Source organism: Odontesthes bonariensis, chromosome 21 (assembly GCF_027942865.1).
Source record: "Odontesthes bonariensis isolate fOdoBon6 chromosome 21, fOdoBon6.hap1, whole genome shotgun sequence".
NCBI classification, from domain to species: Eukaryota; Metazoa; Chordata; class Actinopteri; order Atheriniformes; family Atherinopsidae; genus Odontesthes; species Odontesthes bonariensis.
In genome coordinates, this window is record NC_134526.1 from 33688641 (window position 1) to 33709915 (window position 21275).

At 44.3% G+C, this 21275-nt stretch overlaps 1 protein-coding gene across 2 annotated transcripts in view; it reads left to right on the forward strand.

Moving 5' to 3' along the window:
* nbr1b (NBR1 autophagy cargo receptor b) overlaps positions 1–21275 on the forward strand; it is a 288590-nt gene that overhangs the window by 28584 nt on the left and 238731 nt on the right. For both annotated transcript variants that reach the window (XM_075454950.1, XM_075454951.1), the window contains exons 2-6: positions 8519–8581; positions 10605–10623; positions 10711–10733; positions 11341–11529; positions 19183–19260. In XM_075454950.1, the coding sequence (XP_075311065.1) occupies positions 8519–8581; positions 10605–10623; positions 10711–10733; positions 11341–11529; positions 19183–19260 (372 nt within the window). The remainder of the gene's footprint in view (positions 1–8518; positions 8582–10604; positions 10624–10710; positions 10734–11340; positions 11530–19182; positions 19261–21275) is intronic.

Consider the following 21275-nt stretch of genomic DNA (forward strand, 5'->3'; position numbering starts at 1 on the left):
GGTTTGGGAGGATGAAAGCCTGATCTTTCCATGTTTTTCTTTCCAGCAGACGGGTCGTCCTACAAATTATTGCCCATTGGACCACAACATGTACCCCAATTTTTTTGTTATCCCTTGTATAATAAATCTCTTCATACCAATATCCGTTCCAGTCGTTAATATGATGTTGATGTGATAATCATGCTCACAAACCTTTTGTCCTTAATTTCTTTTATTAGGCTCACATTACAGACTGGTAAGGCAGCTTATTTTCAGAAATAACAGCTTAAAGTGTGTGGTGCAAATATGGACAATAAACAGTATGAATATAAACGGGCAACAGTGCAATCATCAAGAACGAGATGACCGGAGCAGGAACAGCGGAGGGCGCATCGGAGGTGCTGCATGGGCTCAGTGATGTTCTGGGGGAACAAGACACGACATGACATTATAGCATGCACTTTCATCCATTGTAAAAAAATTTAAAAAAGGTGTTTCAGAATGCGGTAGTGGTGGCTGTGTGTACAATAGGTGCATGGCGCATCAACTCACCGTAAAGTTTGTCTATCATGCGCTCAAACCGAGCTAAAAAGCGCTCCGTTTTCTGCTCGTGGCGCTTCTGCTCCTTCAGGCTCTCCTGTATCAGGTAATCCATTATGGGATTGGACTTCCTACTTCTTTTTGGGGATGGGGATGACTTTAGAAACAGATCTTCGTTTTCGGCGCTAAACCTGATCAGGCTCTTTGTTTGTGCTTGAGTCCCTGTGAATCAGTCACGTATATGAATACTTGTGATAATAGGTAGCGAAATGACGCTCATGCCACTCAAAAGGAACTTCTCTATGGTTAACCAACTACATTGCTTGTAAATACTCGTGTTACAATTTAAAAAACGACAACTCTTTCGCAGCACCTTCACATGCATTGACCGATTACTCCATGTAAAATAGCGACTTTTCCCATGTGCGTTTATAACAGAAAACAACTACACATTGCCACCATGTTAAACTCACACAATACACCAGTTATTACAACCTAAAACGATTAAAACAGTTAAATTATGGCAAAAAGATAGAAGAACTTACATTTGTGTGGTGAATTTTTAAAAAGACTCGCGATCTCCCGGTAATCGCGTTGTACTCTGGGAAATATATCATACCCCTTCAAACGGAGTCTGCCTGGCCGAAGCCCTCCGTTTGAAGGGCTACAACGGAGGGGTAGGGCTAAGGGGAAGGGCTTTGGAAGAGTATTGGGACAACACTACCTCTTCACGTGAACGCGCAAAATGGAGGGGAAGGGGTAAGGGGTAGGGCCAAGGGGTGAATTGGGATTGGGCCTTAATGCCACAGTCAGGTCAACCGACCTGTAAAGAACAACAACTCTTTTAGCGCTTGCCGTGTCTCTCAGCACACCTGTTTGTTTCACAACTCAGCGCGCCCAGCGATAACGCGCATTAATCATTTTACCGAAGCTTGGCTCCAAGACCGAAAACAGCGTCTGTGATTTCGTCTCAGCAAATTTACACACACTGACTGACATGTGACAAGCAGGCGCCACGCCTTCACACTGCATAGTTCTGATGCATTATTGACGAAACCAACGAAAACACTGTGACTCAGAAGGCCAGCCGTGACGAGCGCGCGTCCGCGATTCCCCACCACACTGACCTACTACACTCTGTATCACTTAAAACTCGTTTACCGAAGCAGTTTAATCAATAAACAAAACTCCACTGATCGAATACAACGATTATTGAGCAACATTTCCCCCTGGGTGTCCATCAGCTTATCAATGTGGCAACGACGCGGAGAAGGCATATTTTAGGCCACTCAAAATCCTTGTGACAATACTGCGTATCACGCACACACTTTTTAATAACAGCAACTCACAGTCCTGTTAAAATTTACTTCATCAACTTCACTATTTATAACAACCTTAACAATTTAGGCAGAGTTCTTCCCCACTCACTGAACACCGCAGGCGACCCCTCCCCCGGACAGGCCCTAACCATGCCCACATGCAAAACGACAGTCATCCAGCCTCCCGCGCAGCTGCTCCCCTTGTATGAATGTCTTGTTTTCCTGGATTTATTTTGGACATTTTATTGCTTCTTATCTCTTCACTGTGATTCTTGCATTGAAAAGCTGTTTTCAGTTTATCTAAGTACTTTGGTATCTCTCCTAATCATATTCATGTTAAAATAAATAGATGAGGTAATAATAATTGCTCTAGTATAAAACTAAACATCCATTATCATCGTAAACTCATCAACTAAATAACTATATGTAGTTCTTGTACTCTTAAAGTACCGGCCAATGATCACTCAGAGTCTGTAGATAAACGTATTGTTTGGACTGTCCTCGCTCTCAGGCTGAATGAGAGAAGAAGAAGCAGGATTGAGATGAGGCACTCTTAGGGTGATAGTATTTTATGACAAAGAGAACAACTAATAACATTATGGAGCAGCTTGGAGGTTATCAGTTATCTGAAAAAGTGTTTGGAGCTTTTAATCTGTGTGATTCATTATTTACTGTGATGCTGCTGCACAGCTGATCTTTAGTTAGAAACCTCAGGCCTCGCCTTCAAATCTGTTGATTTTTTTTTCTTTTTCTCTTATTTAGGTCTCTTATTAGTGACGTCAAAGTTGATGCTGGAAAAAAATTAATTTCTGTCAATGAACCTTTGGGGAAAAAGATGTTACTTTGATGCTAGGTTAATTTGGCTTGTTGCTCTTGTGATTGTTAGTTTGGAGTTAGATTGATATTAGTTTTATTGCTAATACCATAAATGCTATTTTATTGTTAATTTAGAGCTAGGTTAATGCTCAACCTGTTTTGATGTGACTCAAGCTAAAGGTGTTGCCCCAACTTTTGCCCTAACCAGATGCTCCCAATCGGATCTATTCAAAGATAACAATGCACATCACAGCTCTGTAAATTCTAACCAATGAAGTATTAACACACCTCTAAGCACAAGATTTTATTAAGTCCTGGGACGCCCTAGTGTAGCATTCGATGGGAGCCAGAGGCCTGATGCCAAGAATTCTGGTTTGGGTAGGGGTGGGGAGGGGCTTGCCGGGGACCCTGTTGTGGAGGAGGGTAACTATCATACTCATATCGTGGAGTCCCTCCTTCTGATTGTTCTAAGTGCTGTCTGTGGCGACAATCATTGGCCCAATGGCCATATCTTCCACATTGATAACACTTATCATTTTTCTTTGAGTGACGGTGTTTATTTTTATCATTTCTTCTGACTGGAGGTCTGCTCTGCTGAGCAGCAGGTTGGTGGGGGTAGGAAGGTGGTGTAGAGTTGGGCAGTGCTCCTGACGTAGCACGTTTAGCGTGCGGCAACTGTGTCTGGACCACGTCCAATAGCATGCAAGCTTCAGCATAAGGGGGAGGAGGAGACAGTGTTGTCTTATTCTCCTCGGTTGCAGTTATGTTGTGTAGATGTGTCTTATCTTTTTGTGTGTCAGGATGTGTCCCTGGAGAAGATTGCGGCCCTGCTGGTATGAGGTGCTGTATCTGTGCAGAGGACTGTGTGTGACAGGAGAATTTAACTTCACCTAAAAAAACACTGACAGTCCGCGAGAAATATTGATGCCTTTTTTTCTTCTCTATCTGCTCTCGCTCTTTGCAGTATGCCTGCCTCTTTTAGCTGTGTTACTGCTTGTTCTTTACTTCCGGTTGCTTGTTTTAAGAAGATACTGAACTCACTCAGCTTCGGCGAAGCCCCCTCCCAGCATCCTCCAAACATTCCTCTTTTTTGCATCTCTCTAGTCCAATCTACAAACCTATCAGTGCCCTTTTTTTCTTCTTCTTTTGGGACCTTTTTTCCATCTCGTCAAGGTGTCAAATAGTACCGACCCCAAAGAGCCGGGTTCACATGTTTTCCACTCATTGATCATTGTTTGTGACATATTTAGATATTATTACACGTGTTAGTCAGAATGGGTGAAGGGCTCAATGCCCGAGTGGTAGGACCCGTATCAAGAAGCTTCTACACAAGTTCTAAAACTCCTGTGCGCTTGATTCGCTCGGGGTCATTTCCCAGTCCACCACTCGTTTTACTTCACCAATTTCTGAAACACCCTATATTACTTCCCCCCTTTTTCTATTCCAACCCCAATATGCACAAACCACTTGAGATCTGTTTTCTGTCACAGCAAAAATCTCTTCAAATGGCGAACCACCCCCACAGTTTCATTAAAAATAACAAACTCTTGCCCTGTGTCCTTTATGATTTGTCAGTCTGACCACCACTGTGGATTAGTTTACCGACCCTTCCCATGAGGATAACACTTTATTTTTCTAGTCTAACCACTGAGCTGTGGACGTTTTTACGGACTCTTCCCATGAGGCAGTGTTTCCCGCAGTGCATTATAGTCAAGGCGGCCGCCTTAGCAAACTCGCACTGCCGCCTTGCCAACGTTCCCAAAAAAAAAAAAATTTTTATTTTTTTTTTTTTTAAACCGAAGTAATAATGCTTTGTCAGGCTCAGACATTAAAGCTGCAGTCGGCAGGTTTTCAAAATTGCGAGTCTAAAGTCGGAAAATTCGAACTGATACAACTTTCAGGTCCCTCCCCCAACCTCTAACAAGCTCCGAATCGCCCCCCCAAACCCCTCCCCCTCTGTGGACGAGGTTGTGCACGTGAGTTCACACCAGTGTGAGCGCACACAAGCTGGGGCAGACTCACGCTCAGCAGCGTGTGCACAAGCTGTGATTGACAGGTAGGATTCCTCCACCCTAACTTGATTGGTTAAAAACAGCCGGGAGCGCTCGGTTTTTGCAAGCATGATTACAGGCTTCAGAGGGAGCTACAGAATTCGTTATTTTTCCTAAACAGCCTATTTAATATTCTACTTCCAGAATCCCATGACAGTTCAAGCTAATATGACTAAAAAAAAGTTGCCCACCGCAGCTTTAAAAGACAGCATTGATAACATTGAATTGCGACACCTACTGGTTGTTAATGTAAATAGTTAATAATGTAAATAAAAAAGTGTTACAGCTCTTAAACAGCTTTGTTATTGCTCTAACAGCCCCCGTCCCATCCTCCCTCCTCCTCCTCCCTCCTCCTCCTCCCCCCGACGACTCACCACCTTGACTAAGCAATTTCCTGCGGGAAACACTGCATGAGGATAACAATTTAGAAGAAAACCTCTCACACGGTTTCTTTTATTTGTTCGAATTAAACTTTTTGCAGGACACTTATGTTCTTTCCCTATGTGAGACTATGTGTTTTTATACTTTACGTGTGACCACTCAATAAACCAAACAAACAGTAAATTTATGCTTTGATTTTTACTGATCAGAGGACATCTTAATTCAGACAACTTAATTTAGCTTGTCCAATGTGCAGAAATTTCACATATATTCATATATAAGAGGTTTTTCTGCTCACCTTTTTTTCTCGGGCGCCTCGAAGTGTCTGAACAAAGTGACCCCCTCAATCAGCTCCGGCAGTCCTCCCTTGGAGTCAGTCCAATTCACGGGGTCGCGGCACCAGCTGTTAGACCCGATTCTTTATATTGGAAGCCCAAGAACCAGTTGGAGCAGTCGTAAGTTAAACAAAGTATTTATTGGAGGTCACAGGTCAAGTATCAGCGCTGGACTTGGAGAGACAGAGTTCTCGCATGAAATCCGTCTGGCCAAGCCCCGAGATCCGGAAACATTTCATATTTATGTTCACCCGTATCTCACCTTAGTGCCCGTTTACATCGTGTCGCACGGTAAAGCGTGTGAGCGGATTTATGGTGCATTCAAGTGCACCCCGTAAACTCAGAAATCTATATCAAAGTTGATTTTTCATTTGTTGGAATACATACACCCGTCATTACTTGGTTGTTTTTTTTACTACATTCTTTTTAATGATTAAAACAAAATGATAGAACTAAATTATTGAAGCATATTCAGAATCAAACTCATTTCTGCATAGTCACATTTGAAAACTTCATTTAGAACCAAATCAAAATGTTCTCTGCCGACTCCACCAGATTCTTGTTCTACATGTCCCCAGCTACCTCTGATGGAATTTTCAAGTCATTTCACTGCATCATTGTTTAATAATCTGATGCTGAAATCATACCCAATGAATGGTGTATATGGGCAGATTAAAATATTAATAGAAAATAAAAAAACAATTGTTTTCTGCAAACTCCACCAGATTCTTGTTCTACATGTGCCCAGCTACCTCTGGCGGTTTCATTTCTATAAATGGTGCACTCTCTGCTAGATGAAAGGCATGGAAATGTCCGATTCCTTCCATGATCGGCAATCGGGCAGATCATGATTTTGGTGATCGTGATCGGTGATCGGTCCAAAAAATGCTGATCGGAGCATCACTACTAGGAACATAGATTATCTAGAGAACTACAGAATATGAATACATAAAGTCTAAGAATAAAGCCAATTTATAACAGAAGGGTTCATGGAGGTTGTTTGTGTCGAGGTGGGACTGTAGTTGTGCTGCAACCACCCTTTCAAGTGTCTTGGAGATGAAGGGGAGGTTGGCGATGGGCCGGTAGTGGTTGAGGACAGCTGGGTCAGCACCAGGTTTTTTCAGGATGGGTGTGATGGCAGCCAGTTTGAGAGTGGGGAGTACAATACCAGTGGTGAGGGAGGAGTTAATTATGTTGGTGATCATGGGAGAAATGGTCGGCAGACAGGGTTTGACAAGCGAGGTGGGAAGAGGATCAAGCTGACAGGTGGTGGTTTTGGCTTTATTGATGTATTCCGAGATGGTGTGTTCTGATGCTGGGGTGAAGTCAGAGAGGGAGCTGATGAGAGGTTGTCCAGTGGTGATCATCCAGGGTGGATCGTTTGGGGAGGTGCAGGATGAGGCCAGTTGTTGGTGAATAGTGTTGATTTTGGAGTTGAAGAAGTCCAAGAAGGCAGTACACTGATCGTTGGAGATGTCAGGAGGGAGGGTTTTAGGCGGTTGGAGCAAGCGGCTGACAGTTGAGAAGTGGTGCAGACACAACCACCTCCAGCTGAACACCACTAAAACTAAAGAGATGGTGGTGGATTTCAGGAGGTCTCAGCCTCCCCTGTCACCAGTCCTCATTGAGGGGGTCAGTGTGGAGGTGGTCAACACTTACAAATACTTAGGAGTCCACATCGACAACAAACTGGACTGGTCAACCAACACAGACGCCATTTATAAGAAGGGTCAGAGCCGGCTCTACTTCCTGAGGAGGTTGAGGTCCTTCAATGTCTGCAACAAACTGATGTGCATGTTCTACCAGTCTGTTGTTGCCAGTGTCCTCTTTTACGCTGTGGTGTGCTGGGGAGGCAGCATAAAGAAGAGGGACGCGGGGCGACTGGACAGGCTGGTGAGAAAGGCAAGAGCTGTCGCAGGCACTGAGCTGGACAGCCTCATCACAGTGGCGGAGACAAGGACACTGAGCAGGCTGCTGACCATCCTGGACAATGTTCACCACTCACTGCACAGAACTTTGGACAGTCAGAGGAGTATTTTCAGTGACAGACTCCGGTCACTGGCATGCTCATCGGACAGGCTGGGGAAGTCCTTTGTCCCCAGGGCCATTCAGCTGTTCAATGCCACACGCAAGGAGAGGAGAAGCGAGATGGACTTCACTGTGTGAATCATACAACACACCCTCCTTACTTGCTATATTAGCCATTTGCACAGACTACCATAATGCACTCTCCCATTTGCACTGCTCACACTTTATCATGGACACACTTTGTTTTTGTTTCTGTTTTTGCACTATCCGCACATTCAACACAAGCATCCCACTCGCCTGGTACAGTTTTTGTTCATTCCTTGTTTTGTGTATGTGAACTGTGATCTGTGATGTTAGTATGCTGTGTTGTCTGTGGTTGTGTTGCACTTGTGTTGTTTTTTCGTATTCTGATCGTAATCAGTGTATTCTGTATAAACTACTGGATCCTTAAATTTCCCTCGGGATTAATAAAGTATCTATCTATCTATCTATCTATCTATCTATCTATCTATCTATCTATCTATCTAAAAGCCTTTTGCACTTTAGCTTCTAATGGAGGGAGGTGGTTTGCTGTTTTGCTCTACTTTAAAGGCGGTTGTATTTTATCTTGTTGTCATCATGTATAGACCTGTTGGTGAAGAGGGATTTTTTAGACTTTTGTTACCTCTTCAGATTTGGTGTTTGTGCTGCTCCTCAGTGACTGAAGCCCCGCTCTGAAGCCCCGTTGGCATTACAAATTTCTTTTGTCCAAACTTAAAATGTGCGGCCAGCCTCACACAGTTGCATTAATGGTGGAAAGTATTGTTGACCTGCTACACTCATTAATGTAATTGTGTAATGAAGTGATGCAGAAAGCTACAGAGGGATGCAGTGTTGAGCATGGATTCAGTGAGGTGCCAGTGGGAGTGGGATTAGAATCCTGCATCCTCTGACCCCTCATTTCAATGCCTAGTTCTGCTGGTTCAATCCTTTTGCAGCTGGTGCTCATGAGCAACCCATAAACACATCTCAGTTGCCAACTTGATTTGCTCTTCTGGTCTGACACATGGACCTGTGTGTGTTTCTGCAGGTGAAGCGCTCCTTTGGCTTGTGCAGCCTTCAGTTGACCTATTTTGATGAGGAAAACGAGGAGGTGAGTACTCTGATCTTTTTCTGATCAAATTCATTAGAACTTTATTCATACAAAGGAAACCGACATCCATTCATCCATCCATTTTCATCCATCCATTCATCCATCCATTTTCATCCGCTTGTCTGAGGTCTGGTCGCAGAGGCAACAGGTCCAGGAGGGAAACCCAGCCCCCCTCTCCAGCTCCTCCTGGGGGATCCGAGGCGTTCCCAAGCCAGATGGGATGTATAATCCCTCCAGTGAGTTCTGGTTCTGACCCGGGGCCTCCTCCCAGGAGGCATCCTAACCAGATGAACCACCTCAGCTGACTCCTTTCTATGTGGAGGAGCAGCGCCTCTGCTCCCAGCTCCCCCCGGACGGTGGAGCTCCTCCCCCTTCTAAGGCTGAGCCCCGCCCCCCTCTGAAGGAAACTCATTTCAGCCGCTCGTATCCACGACCTCCTTCTTTGGGTCTCCACCCAGATCTGTGCCCACAGGTGAGGGTTGGAGCAAAGATGGAGCAACGCCCTCATTGCTGCTGACGGAGCCCCGATCCATCTGTCCATCTCTGACTCCAACCCACCATCACTGAGAACCAGCTCCAGAGATCCTGAAACTCCTCCGTCTGAGGCAGAGACTCATCCCCGACCCGGAGGGAGCACTCCACCTTTTTCCGGTTGTTGACCATGGCCTCGGATTTGGAAGCTGACTTACATCAATGTATAAAGGTTTTGGATTAATCTTGCCTTTATTTTACAGATCCTAATTTTTATTAGACTCCTTTAAACATAGACTTGAGTATGAAACCATTGCTCCATGTGCCATCCAACATGTTTTCATTTACTCATTGAATTTTTTTATGTACTCATTTTTATTTTAATTTCTGTGCATGTTTGTGTTTGTAGGATGTTGAATGAGCTATTCTTGTTTTATTAGACATACTTTATACACATACTAAGGTCCATTTTTCTGACATTTAATCATTCCTCTGTTCTCTTGATCTGCCTGGTCCAGTCTGATGTTTGAATTATGTTTCTATAAACTTTTATTAATCGACCATTTGTCTTTGTTTCCATTGAGTCTTTTCTGTTCTGTTCGTAACCACGTACGTTTCAGTTCATCAGCCTCTTCAGTGTGCCCTCATTAGTTTTTTGATAACTGGCCACTGCCTCACACGAGTTTTTATTCATTTTGCATAGTGTGGCCTACATCTAAAATTGTAGAGCTTCTTCATGAGGAGCGAGATTATCAGATTTATCATCAGTTCAGAGATGGAGCAGAGAAGCCTTTCCCCTCCTATAAGACAGCGGTATGGATGAAAAGGTGCAAACATGGATCTGACTGAACCAAAGCAAAAATCAACCACCTGGACCACCTATGACCCAGGAGTTTTCAGTTGGATCCACACTTGTTTCATCGCAACCTCAAAGTGATAGTCTCCACAGTGACGGATGGATGGATGGATGTTATGTATTTATTTAACTTTTTCTGTATTGAAGCTTCTTAAACCTACTTTCTTCCTTACATGTCATCTGAAATGGGTCCTTGTCCCTTGTGGGTTGTCTAAAAGCAGAAAACGTAGTAAGAAAGCACGTCATTGCTGGTTTGATTGTTGTTAAAACCTTACATTTGAATCCTTGAGAAGGTTTGTTGTTTTCTTGTTGTTGAAATATGCCATGGTATTATCTCATTTTTTTTTTTTATAAATGTACAGCAGCAATTGTTTACAATCTGAAAACCACCTTGAAACAGGGATATTTCATATTTTTGAAACTTAAGTTTTTCTTATTTTATCCACAGTGAGGTATAGAGAGAAAGTACTACTGAGTACCAGAACCTCTAAAAATGAGTTCCAGGTACCAGTATTGGTTCACATGTGTAAATATGAGTTTAATTCTCCTTTACAAATAAACAGGCTTTCATTGGTGAAGTTAGTGGAGTGCCATTTTAATGCCTGAAAAACTTTAAAATGAGATTAAATGTTAAATAACATTAAATATTAAATAAATATGCATTTAAATAAATTTTTCTTCCTTTCATCCCTCCAGGTGTCCATTAACAGTCAAGGTAAGTAAGTCAGTGAGATTTTAGAAACAAATACCCAAAGTGGCTACTGTCATGCTAAGAATGATCTGCTTTGTGCTTTGGTTGCAGTGGAGTATGAGGAGGCACTGAAGGTAAGCTCCTTTAAGAGTTGCTTTTTCCATTGATTTATTTGTGGATAGTAAAGAAACTCTGGCCACTGTATTTTGGTTCTGTTCAGTGCCTGAAGAATAACTAACAACACCGATGGTGTGACAATGCATTCATTCTGTTCTATGTACTAGAGTATACTGTATATGTTCATCCGGGATTCCAGTTCTCTTCCTCCTCTCCCTGACACACTTTATCTTGGTGAAATGCCAACTTGCTCTTGCTTCAGACATTAGAATGATTGACAGAAGATGGGGCATGGACCTGCAGCCTCTGTGGTGCGTGCGTGTAAGAGTGTAAGAGGGGAGACCTAAAGGTGGATAGAAACTTTTGGACCACAGTCTTGCCTATTGCATACTCTGTTAGAATGGGGCCTCCTCACTTTCACCTGACCAGCCGGAACCTGCAGTATTTTCTATTTATTTAACCGTAAACTGCCTCTCAGTTCACAATCCCAGCCTAGCTGGGCTAGACTTTGAAAATGCCAAGCTAAATACACTGTAAGACGGGTGCAACACAGACTGCCTTCTTTGTTAATTAGTGGAAAAACACGGGCTCGGATATTACCAACCCATATGCTTGTTTTTCCAGTGTGCAGCACGGCAGGGGAACCGACTTCACATGACTGTGAGCGAGCCTCGAGGACAGCCGTCGAGGATCTCAGCCACTAAGGCCAGCGGAGCAGAGCCTAAGAGGGGCTTCAGACCCCCACAGCACTGTCCCACTCTAGCTCAGGTGGTCAGCCGCAAGGTCCAGGCTGCGATGCCGGAGCAGAGCATGGTAAGATTCCAACACTCTAGATTTTGTTCCAGGCACATAATGCATTTCATAGTCCATTTAAATGTAAAAATTTCTAGGCTGCCACTTATTCGGTTATTTTGGACGATATTAAACCCTATGGATTAAGAATGGGATGTCACTTAAGTTCATATGCGTGTGCTTGGATGAAGTTGCCATGGAAACCCATTCCATGAAGCTCTCTATACACTGTTCCTGAGCTAATCTGAAGGCCACATGAAGGTTGGAGCTCTGTAGCGACTGACTCTGCAGAAAGTTGGCGACCTCTGAGCACTATGAGCCTCAGCATCATCTGACCCGCTCTGTCATTTTACCTGGCCGACCACTTCCTGGCTGAGCTGCTGTCGTTCCCAATCGCTTCCACTTTGTTATAACACCACTGACTGTGGAATATTTAGTAGAGAGGAAGTTTCACGGCTGGACTTGTTGCACAGGTGGCATCCTATCATAGTACCATGCTGGAGTTCACTGAGCTCCTGAGAGAGAAACATTCTTTCACAGATGTCTGTAGAAGCAGTCTGCATGCTGATGTGCTTGGATTTATATACCTGTGGCCATGGAAGTGACCGGAACACCTGAATTTAATTATTTGGATAGATGAGTGAACACTGACAGCACAGCTTCAACTTTCCTGGAAGCTCTGATTTATCTATTCTATCCAGTCCCTCAGCAACATCTTTCTGAAACAGCACTACCTGCTCTCCATCAATCAAGTCTGCCTGGTACCACCTACCTAAACTCTTTACTGCCTTTTCCCTAATTTATTTTTATTTTTTTTCATCTTTTACAAACTTTCTATCTCAGAGACTCTCAGAGTGAATAATCCCTATAATACTTATATAGACCAGTGTAGAGTGCTGACCAACATGTCATTGGGGTCATCAGGTGGGAACCTCCTTTCATCAGTGTTTTTTCTAGTTGGGCCCATGACACCTCCAGGAGGCGAGACACAAGGTTTCTGTGATTTCCACTTTGGGAAAAACTGAGAATCAGAGATTCAAAAGAGCTCAAACTAATCTTGGGTCTGGGACTGATGAGTAACCCTGATCTGAAGATAGCTGCCACTCCTCCTCCTCTGCCTGTGGTTCCAGGACCGTGAACATTTAAACAGTCAGAGGGAGTTGCTTCATTAATGCTAACATGATGCTAACATGATGCTAACATGATCCACCTGCTGCAGCCAGGTTTCTGTAAGACTAAATATATCAATATGATGATCACACATCAACTCATTCACTAACAGAGACTTGGAAAGGAGAGATCTGATATTCAGCAAACCACATTTAATAGTTTGATGTTTTTGTTCAGTTAAAGTTTTTGTTTTAATAATTTCTTTTTGCACAAGAGGATTTGCTCCTTTTGTGTTAATTGATTGGGGGGGTAGCAGCAGGTGGGAAGCTGCAGAGAAGTGTGTAAGACTACAACTCTGCATCCTGGTCTGAACCCTGGGTTGTCATGTTTTAGGGTGGCAAATAAATTCATCCATATTTCTAGAAATGAGAGCTGCTCCTTCCAAAGTGGGATGGATGCCGTCTCTCCTCATCAGACCAGGTTTTCTCCAGAAAGATTGCCAATTATCTCTGTAGCCCACGTTGTTTGCTGGACACCATCTAGACAGCCAGCGATTGTAGGACGACATGCGGCTAAACATGTCATCACTGGTCAGATTTGGCAGGGGTCCAGAGAAAACTACGGAGTCCGACATTGTTTTGGCCAAATTTCACACCGATGCAACATTAATTTTAGTGACCTCTGATCGGCGTAACCGGGTGTTATTAACGCCGACGTGAACTATTTTACCATATTTACGTTTATCCTTAGCCAGCAGTTCTAAATAGGATTCTATGTCGCCCGCTCTGGCCCCTGGAATGCATTTGACTATGGCCGCTGGTGTCTCTAATGCCACGTTTCTGACTATAGAGCTGCCAGTTACCAGGGTTTTGTCCTCAGCGGGTGTGTCGCTGAGTGGGGAAAATCTGTTAGAAGCGTGGACAGGTCGATGGTGAACAACGGGCTTGACTTTAGAGCTATGCCTCTTCCTGACAGTCACCCAGCCACGTTGTAATCCTGGCTGCTCAGGTTCTGCTAGGGGGAGGCTAATTGAGCTAGCTACGCTAGGTGGCTCCGCACTGGCTAAAGGGACCTGGCTCGCTATCGGTTGATTTTCAACAGTGCAGAGCCGAGCTTCCAATTCAGATAACCTCGCCTCCAAAACTACAAAAAGACTACATTTGTTACATGTACCATTATCGCTAAAGGAGGCAGAGGAGTAACTAAACATCTGACACACGGAGCAGGTGAAAGCAGGAGAAGGAGGAAGAGAACCGGTAGCCATGCTACGCTAGAGAACCAGACACACCGCTAAAAAGTGAGAATAAAGATTAAAGATCTGTAGGAGTGTGTTAGAACAGAACAGGTATGCTATAGAGTTAACTATGCAAAAATGTCGAAATTATAGGGAGAAATAAAGTGATTATCAGTAGTCCAAGAGGAGCAAGAAATTCCACAGTACACAAGCAAGGTAACAGGAAGTGATGCAATACGTCTTACCGCAAAGCAAAGCGTCAGCAAACGTCTTGGTCTTCAATATATGGAGTGAACCTTGAATATATTCAATGAAATTTCGAATTTTTGGAATGAACCTTTAAATATATTGAATGAATCCTGAATTTATTAAATGAAACTTCTGCTGAAAAAGCGAAGAACAATGTGTTGCCGATCATCATGTAGAGTCAATGCTAAACTAAATATTCAGCCTGCATTGGTCTATGAATGTGGATGATTCTTATTGTATCGAAACAATATATGAAGAGCTTCTCTTTCAGCTCACGAAATACCTGTTGCCGCAGCAGCTTTTCCAGTGCCGGAGAAGTGTGCATCAGCGCAGAGCCATTACGCACGGCTATTCACTGTATTTTACCTTCATTAAATAACTGAAAACTATATCAAGCTAACCATGCAGAACTACATACAGAACTCTACACACAGCAGTGTTCCGTTAATAGTTCTGCTTGTTACCAGGGCTCATCATAGCTGCACTGAGACATAGAATATGATCTATATTTTTATATGCACTATAAGAGCCCTCATCTAGTTTTAAATCAAGCCTGCGAGAACAGTCTTTGCGCTGGATGGCTGTGGTCCTTGAGGATGTTGTGCGTCCTCCTCAGACACCGGCGGTGGAAGATATCCTGAATGGTAGGGAGTCTGTTGCCGGTGATGTACTCAGCTGTCTCCACCACTCTCTGTAGTGATTTCCGGCTGTGGGCAGAACAGTTCCTGTACCAAACCGTGATGCCGCTCGTCAGCAGGCCCTCGATGGTGCACCTGTCGAAGTTGGTAAGGATGGTTGAGTTCATACCAAACTTCTTCAGCCTCCGAAGGAAGAAGAGCCGCTGGCGAGTCTTCTTGGTCACCATGTCGGTTTGGCGTGACCACTTGAAGTCCTCAGAGATGTGCAGAACTAGGAACTTGAAGCTGCTGACCCTTTCCACCTCAGCGTCTCCGATGTAGATGGGGAGGTGTATGCTCCTCCGCTGCCTCCTTAAGTCCAAAATCATCTCTTTGGTTTTGCTGACGTTAAGAGAGAGGTTATTGGCCGGGCAGCAGCTGTACAGTGACTTCACCTCCTCTCTGTAGGCCGTCTCATCGTTGTTGGTGATGCGGCCCAAGATGGTTGTGTCATCAACGAACTTGAAGATGATATTTGAGTTGTGCCTGGCAGCACAGTCTTGAGTGAACAGGGAGTACAGAAGAGGGCTAAGCACACAGCCCTGTGGAGCACCGGTGTTCAGGATCAGGGAGGAGGAGGTGTAACTGCCCGTTTTCACCACCTGGGGCCTGCCCGTCAGGAAGCTGTAGATCCAGCTGCAGATGGAGGATTCCAGCCCCAGATCTGTTAGCTTGTTGATAAGCTTAGAGGGAATGATGGTATTGAACGCTGAGCTGTAGTCAATTAACCAGAACAAGTTTTCCCTTGGTCCAGGTGGGTGAGTGCAGTGTGTGTTGCCAGAGAGATGGCGTCGTCCGTGGATCTATTTGCTCTGTAGGCAAACTGCAGGGGATCCAGAGTGTCGGGCAGAAAGGAGCAGATGTGTGTTTTGACTAATTGTTCGAAGCACTTCATGATAACGGATGTTAGTGGGACAGGGCGGTAGTCATTCAGACAGGAAGCCACCGGTTTCTTCAGGACTGGAACGATGGTGGAGGTTTTAAAGGGGGTGGGGACCACTGACAAACGCAGGGAGAGGTTGAAGATGTTGGTGAAAACTGTCGCCAGTTGGTCAGCACACACCCTGAGAGCCCGACCTGGGATGTAATCCGGTCCCGATGCTTTCCTGGGGTTGACCTTTTTGAAGGACCGCCTCACATCGTCCCTGTACAGGATCAGTGTGGCGGCCCCCTCGGTAACCTGCGGGCTCCTGGCGTGTGTTGTATTCTCCACATCAAACCAAGCAAAGAAGGTGTTAAGCTCGTCTGGGCTACAGAAAAGGGCTGAACAGTGTTCGTGTTCCTCTCCTTATAGTCTGTGATACAGCGAAGGCTGCTCCACCTGGGCACAGGGCTACGATAGTTGGACTCCACTCTGTCCCTGTAGTCCTTCTTGGCCCTTTTGATGGACTTTAGGAGGTTGTATTTGGCTGCTTTGTAGGCGCCAGGGTCCCCTGAGTTGAAGGCAGCGGTCTTCGCCTTTAGTTTAAAGCGAATTCCACTACCTACCCAGGGTTTCTGGTTTGGGTAAGTGCAGACCATACGTTTTGGAATGACATCGTCGATGCACTTACTTAAGTAGCCCGTGACAGAGTCTGTATATTCGTGGATTTTGCCGTCTGTTGCATCATCAAACATCTGCCAACTCAAAACAGTCCCTTAGGACCTCCTCAGCCTCGTTGTCCCATAGAAAGACGTCCCTTGAAACCGTTTTTTCCTGCTTCAGCTTTTGTCTATAGGCGTGGAACAATAGGATGGAGCAGTGATCTGCCTTTCCAAAAGCTGGGCGGGGGAGGGGTTTGTAGCAGTCTCTGAAAGGGGTGTAACAGTGATCCAGAGTCTGCTCCCCCTGGCGTGAAAGGAGATGTGTTGGAAGTATTTTGGGAGAACTTTCTTCATGTTTGCTCTGTTGAAGTCTCCCAAAACAATAGATGCAGGTGTGCGTTCTCCAGTCCATTCGCAGTCCTATACAGCTCATCCAAGGCTAGAGTTTTATCAGCCTGTGGTGGGATGTAAACAGCTGTGAGGAGGACTGAGCTGAATTCCTGGGGGAGGTAGAAGGGTCTGGCTTTAATGGTCAGCAGCTCCAGGACCGGGGAGCATTGTGTTTCCAGCACAGTAACATCAGTGGCCAACAAGGAGTTAACCATAAAGCACACACCCCCTCCTCTTGACTTGCCTGAGTCTTTCGTTCTGTCCTGGCGGTAGATAGTGAAGCCCTCCGGAGTAACGGCACGGTTTGGAATGTGAAGCTCCAGCCACGTCTCTGTGAACGTTAGCATACAGCAGTTCCTTATGTCCCGTTGGTGTTTGATCCGTGCACGTAACTCGTCCAGGGACTGTGCATTAGCCAGCAGGATGCTGGGCAGAGGAGGTCTCTGTTTCTGCACAGGACCCCGGCCTGCTTCCCTCGCTTCTTTTTCCGCCGCCGTGGAAGTAAACAAGGGACCCAGGGGATCCTGATGAGAGTGCGTAAACATGAACACCCCTGTTCTGCAATCTCGTCACTGACTTCTGCCCGGATCACTTACAAAATCTCTCTGCTCACCTTCCACTGCCTGCATGGTAATGCACCATCTTACTTCAAAGACCTTCTCACCCTTCACTGTCCTTCACGCTCTCTCCGTTCCTCCAACACCAACCTTCTTCACACTCCCAGAACTCGCTGCCGCACCATGGGAGACCGGGCCTTTTCTGGCGCTGCCCCTCGGCTGTGGAACGCTCTGCCTCCACATCTTTCCCCGTTGTGGGATAAATAAAGTATAATCTAATCTAATCTAATCTGAGGGCTCCACAGACTGTGAAACACTTTAAAACAGGCCTGAAAACCTTTCTTTTTACCCAATGTTTTTAATGATCTCCCTTTAAATACTCTATCCTGTTTTTATTTCTTTTTGCATTTAATGGACTCACTACTTTTATTTGTGTATTTTATTTGCATTTTACTGTCCCTGCTTTTGATCTTAATAGTTTAAGATCAACAATAGATTTTGTTGTAAATGTAAAGTGCGTTATAAATAAAATGTATTATTATTATTATTATTATATTCAAAGATTAATTTCCTAAATGGCATGCCATAATATATATATGTATATACAGTATATATATGTATATGAGCAGTTTAATCTGTCTATCTGAGTCCTGGCTGAACGACAACACACCAGACTTGTGTGGACATACCGGCTTCACAGCCGTACGAGCAGATCAAGACCTGAGTACAAGCTATAGGCAGTAAGGCGGGGGTATTATCCTGTTTTTTAATCAGAGATGGGTTAACCCCCGCAATGTGACCGTTAAGGAGAGGGTATGCTGTCCAAATATTGAACTGCTGTCCATTGGTGTCCGTGCGTTCTATGCGCCCAGAGAGTTCCCATACAAACAACTCTTTCAATATGAGCCTTCAGATGAAATAAGTCCCGGTACTGTGGAAAACTTCTTGTCTCATACCGGTGCCCAAATTAGGGCAACCGGTGGAGCTGAATGTCTACAGGCTTTGACATCTCTTTGGCTTTGACATCACAAGGAGTCTGGAGAGACTCCTTGTTCATTGCATGAGATTGCAGGTTGCTGAGGCTCTTGACCCCCTCCAGTTTGCCTACCAGAAACACATAGGTGTGGAAGACGCGATTCTGTACATGTTGCATCGGGCATATGCTTATCTGGATGTGCCTGGTTCATATGTGAGAATCATGTTCTTTGACTTCTCCAGTGACTTCTCCAGTCTTAAGCCCAAGGGCGTTTTTTTTTTGTGTGTGTAAATGAACCTGTGAATCCTTTCTTTGTCAGAGGTCCCTTTTCTCCCCCAAAGGTAAAATGGTCAGTGGGAAATGCTTTGTTTCCCAGGGCTAGCTAACCTCCTGGCTATCTGTTCAGTATTACCTGTCAAATGGGTGTATAAGCATAGAGTAATATAGCATACAGAAAATGATCTGTGGCTGGTGTCAGTCTGTCTTAGTGGTATCACTTCACGACCATGCCATAATTTGTCCAGAACTGAGCTCCTTTTCTGGTGGTTTAACTCATTCAGACCAGTTGAATGTGTGTATTTCACTTTTATACCTTGAGCACCATTAACATGGGTTTACCTTACCTTACTCTACCATTTCAAGACACATAAACAATGATAAAGATTTTTTTAAATTTATAATTTCTTCATAGCGTAAAAAGTACTTGTTCTTTTGAGGGCACAGACCCCATTTTAAAAAGAAAACATGTTATGTTTTTGATGAAGTTGCAACAATTTGAAAAAATAATAGATAGTTTTTCAACACACACCAGCTTTAGTACCTGTACTAAGCTGCATTTTTTGATATCGTATTGATATAGTTTGGTCATTTATGCTGACACAATGTTGTTGGCACAATGTAAAGTTATGAATATGCAGTTGTTATTACTGAAATTGAATCTCTTCTTGTGTCAATCAGTTTATTATGAAAGAGGTGAAAGGAACCAAAGACGAAGACAAAACTCCACCAGCCTGGTTCACCTCATACATGGAAAAGGTAAGCAGAACTTGTTAACTGTCTTACTGTTTACCAGTGTCTGACAGAGCTGTGAACTCGTTACACTCTGTTTTTAGATTCAGTCCACAGTTATTTTCACAGTTATTCTTACTGTCAATCAACAAAGAGTAAAAATGAATCAGTGTAAATGCAGTAAGATGTTAGGGTATTCATCTATGTAGACCCACTGGCCCTCATTTATCAAGCCGTCGTAGAAAGCATCGTTGATATGAGCGGAGAACTCGTCGTACGCAGAGGCTCAAGTGAGATTTACAAAACATGCGTACCACACCAATCCCATCGTAAAACCGAGCGGCTGTTGATAAATCCGGCAGCTGAAATCCATCGTAATGATCCTAACCACGCCTTCTACAAAAGGGGGCTGAGAGGCCGCACCTCTAGAATTTGCGACATGGATAGACGAAAGGCGGCAAAGAAACGCTGTCAACAGCGACAACTGTGATGGTCAATAAAATGTGATAAACTCCAGATTAAATGAAATCTAAAATTTAACGATGTTTTACTTTTTCTCCAATAAGATCAGGAAGAAGTGGTCCGATATGAAATTTGCCACCAAAGAAGGTCGCAGCTCTCCAACGCAGCATGTCACTAACGGGGGGGAGCTCCGATCCAGGTTTGGATTTGAGTGCCTTGGAGGAGAGGGTGGCTGGCCTGATCGGAGCTACGTCTTTTTTCCTTGAATAACAGAATGCTTACCAAAAGTCAGAATTGCTGAATAAGTTCCTCTCTCCTCCTGAGCGCTCTTGGCTGTGCAGGCTGGTGGTAGGGATCTCTGGGTATGGGGTCCTCTGGATGTACATCTGGAAATGGCACTACGCATGCAATAATAATATTGCATACCTTTTCGGGCGTATATAGAAGGGTTCCCCCCGCAGCCGAGAGACAGATCCACCTGCCCTTTAGGAGCCCTGTACACCTCTCCACAGTGGCAAGCGTACTATGCGCAGTGTTAAAGCGCCTCTCCTGTATGGCTCATAAGCCACTCATCATTTTCCCGAAAGAAATCCTGCCGGTCCCGGAACACTCTCTCGCGCCTGATGCGCGCGTTCAGGTCCTCTAACAAAGCCAGATCTGCCATCGTTTCGCCATTACCGCGCCGCTAGAATCACCTTTTAAATAGGCGGTTGAATAATGAGCCATCACTCTTCCAATTACGGAGTTGTACTTGTTTAATTTTTTTATTTATTTAATTTGCGTTTATGTTTATATTTATGTTGAAGTCAAATAAAACATGGGCCTTCTTTGAAGTGATAAGTCTGTAATTTTAACCTAGGGATTTGTTGCGACTCATGAGGCACGCACTAGTGATGCTGCTGTTTATGTATGCTATTGCAGTCACTGCAAGTCAAAATGGAAAAGTGCGTACACGGCCTCAGACCTGTCGTGGCGATTTCATCTTTCCTGCGCTCATGATGGATTTGATAAATGCCAACCTTTGCGCAGAAAAGAACGTACACACGACCTACGCACGTTTTTCGTCTTACGCAAGTTTGATAAATGAGGGCCACTGTGTATTCAGGGTATGCCAGGTGTTTTCTGTCTTTTTATTATTTCTTCCATTAATTACCACAAAAAGATAAATAGTAAATAGATTGTACCTGTATGGCACTTTTTCTGGTCTAGCTGACCACTCAAAGCGCCTTAATACTACATGCCCCATTCACGTACAGACTCATACAGAACATCTTAGTCCATATACAGGCTACACAGTGCTTTCTTCTACAAATTCACACACCAATTATAATGATTTCACCGACTGACGCATTGATAGGCAATGTGGGGTTCAGTGTCTGCCCAAGGACTCTTCGACATGTGAACGTAGCCTGGTGTGAGCTGGAGGGGCATTATTGATAGGAACGTCCTCCTTGATCTGGACCCGAGTGGTGTTTTGTTTTTGGACTTCTGTGCTAGTCATGGATTGTCAATGACGAGCACTATGTTTCAGCATAAGGTGGTTCATTAATTTATCTGGTACCAAGCCACCTTAAACCAAA